The 839-nt window shown below is 72.6% G+C and overlaps 1 protein-coding gene across 1 annotated transcript in view; it reads right to left on the bottom strand.

The window, feature by feature from the left end:
• GRIN3B (glutamate ionotropic receptor NMDA type subunit 3B) overlaps positions 1 to 387 on the bottom strand; it is a gene marked incomplete in the record, with an annotated part of 10,110 nt that extends 9,723 nt beyond the window's left edge. The window contains 2 exon segments of the mRNA XM_014585456.1: positions 4 to 246; positions 337 to 387. Of these exon segments, the coding sequence (XP_014440942.1) occupies positions 4 to 246; positions 337 to 387 (294 nt within the window).
• Positions 388 to 839: the final 452 nt, after the last annotated feature.

Raw genomic sequence — 839 nt, 5'->3', positions numbered from 1 at the left:
GGCCCGGAGCGGGGCCAGGCGTGCCCGCAGCCCCGCAGCTCCGGGGTGCGGCCGGCTCAGGTCCACCACGAGGCTCGGGGCCCGGCCCACCCGGCCCGTCCAGAGGGCCACCAGGCCACTGGGGTCACGCACGCGGCACAGCGCCAGGCCCACGTCCTCCCAGGCGTGTGCCCGCAGCACAGAAGCCAGCACGTCGAACTGCGTCTCCAGGGGGCTGGCCCAGTCAAGCTGCAGGTGGAACGGGGTCTGGGGAAGGGGCAGGCGGCCTCAGGGCTTTTTTTGCCCCCCCCCTCCCATGCCCATCCTGAGGCCACCGGAGCAGAGTGGGCAGCTGACCACCGCCTCAGCCCCGGCCTTGCCCAGGCCCTCTGCGCCTCCCGCCACCATCCGGGACAGAGCTCAGCCATGCCCAGGCAGGCCCTGCGTGTAGCCGGCGCCCCCATGGCCGGGGTCACATGGGCGGGCTCCTGTCTCGCACCTCCCCCTGGCTCCACCCCCCTGCGCAGTCCTGGCTCCTCACTCCTGCAGACCTGACCACCCCCCACCTGGCTGGGAGCCCCTCCAGGGCTAGGGGCTATGGCTGACACCACGCACTCCCCCCCCCACCCTGTGCCAGGCACCGCAACGGTCCCCCGATTTGCCACCAGAAAGGTGGGCAGGGTGTTGCCGGGGTGGGGCGGACAGCCGGTTTCTGGGGGACCAGGCCAGGGCAGGAGGGTGCCCAGCCTCCCCCAGGGAGCAGGCAGGAACGTGGTTCTCAGAGGCGACAGCAGAGGGTGCCACAGGCTGGGTTTGGGGCCTGCATCCCCCTAGACCCAGGGCGGAGGGGTTGGGGACCT

This window comes from Tupaia chinensis, unplaced genomic scaffold (genome assembly GCF_000334495.1).
Source record: "Tupaia chinensis unplaced genomic scaffold, TupChi_1.0 Scaffold149964_1, whole genome shotgun sequence".
Lineage (NCBI taxonomy): Eukaryota > Metazoa > Chordata > Mammalia > Scandentia > Tupaiidae > Tupaia > Tupaia belangeri.
This window is presented reverse-complemented; position numbering and strand designations above follow the sequence as displayed.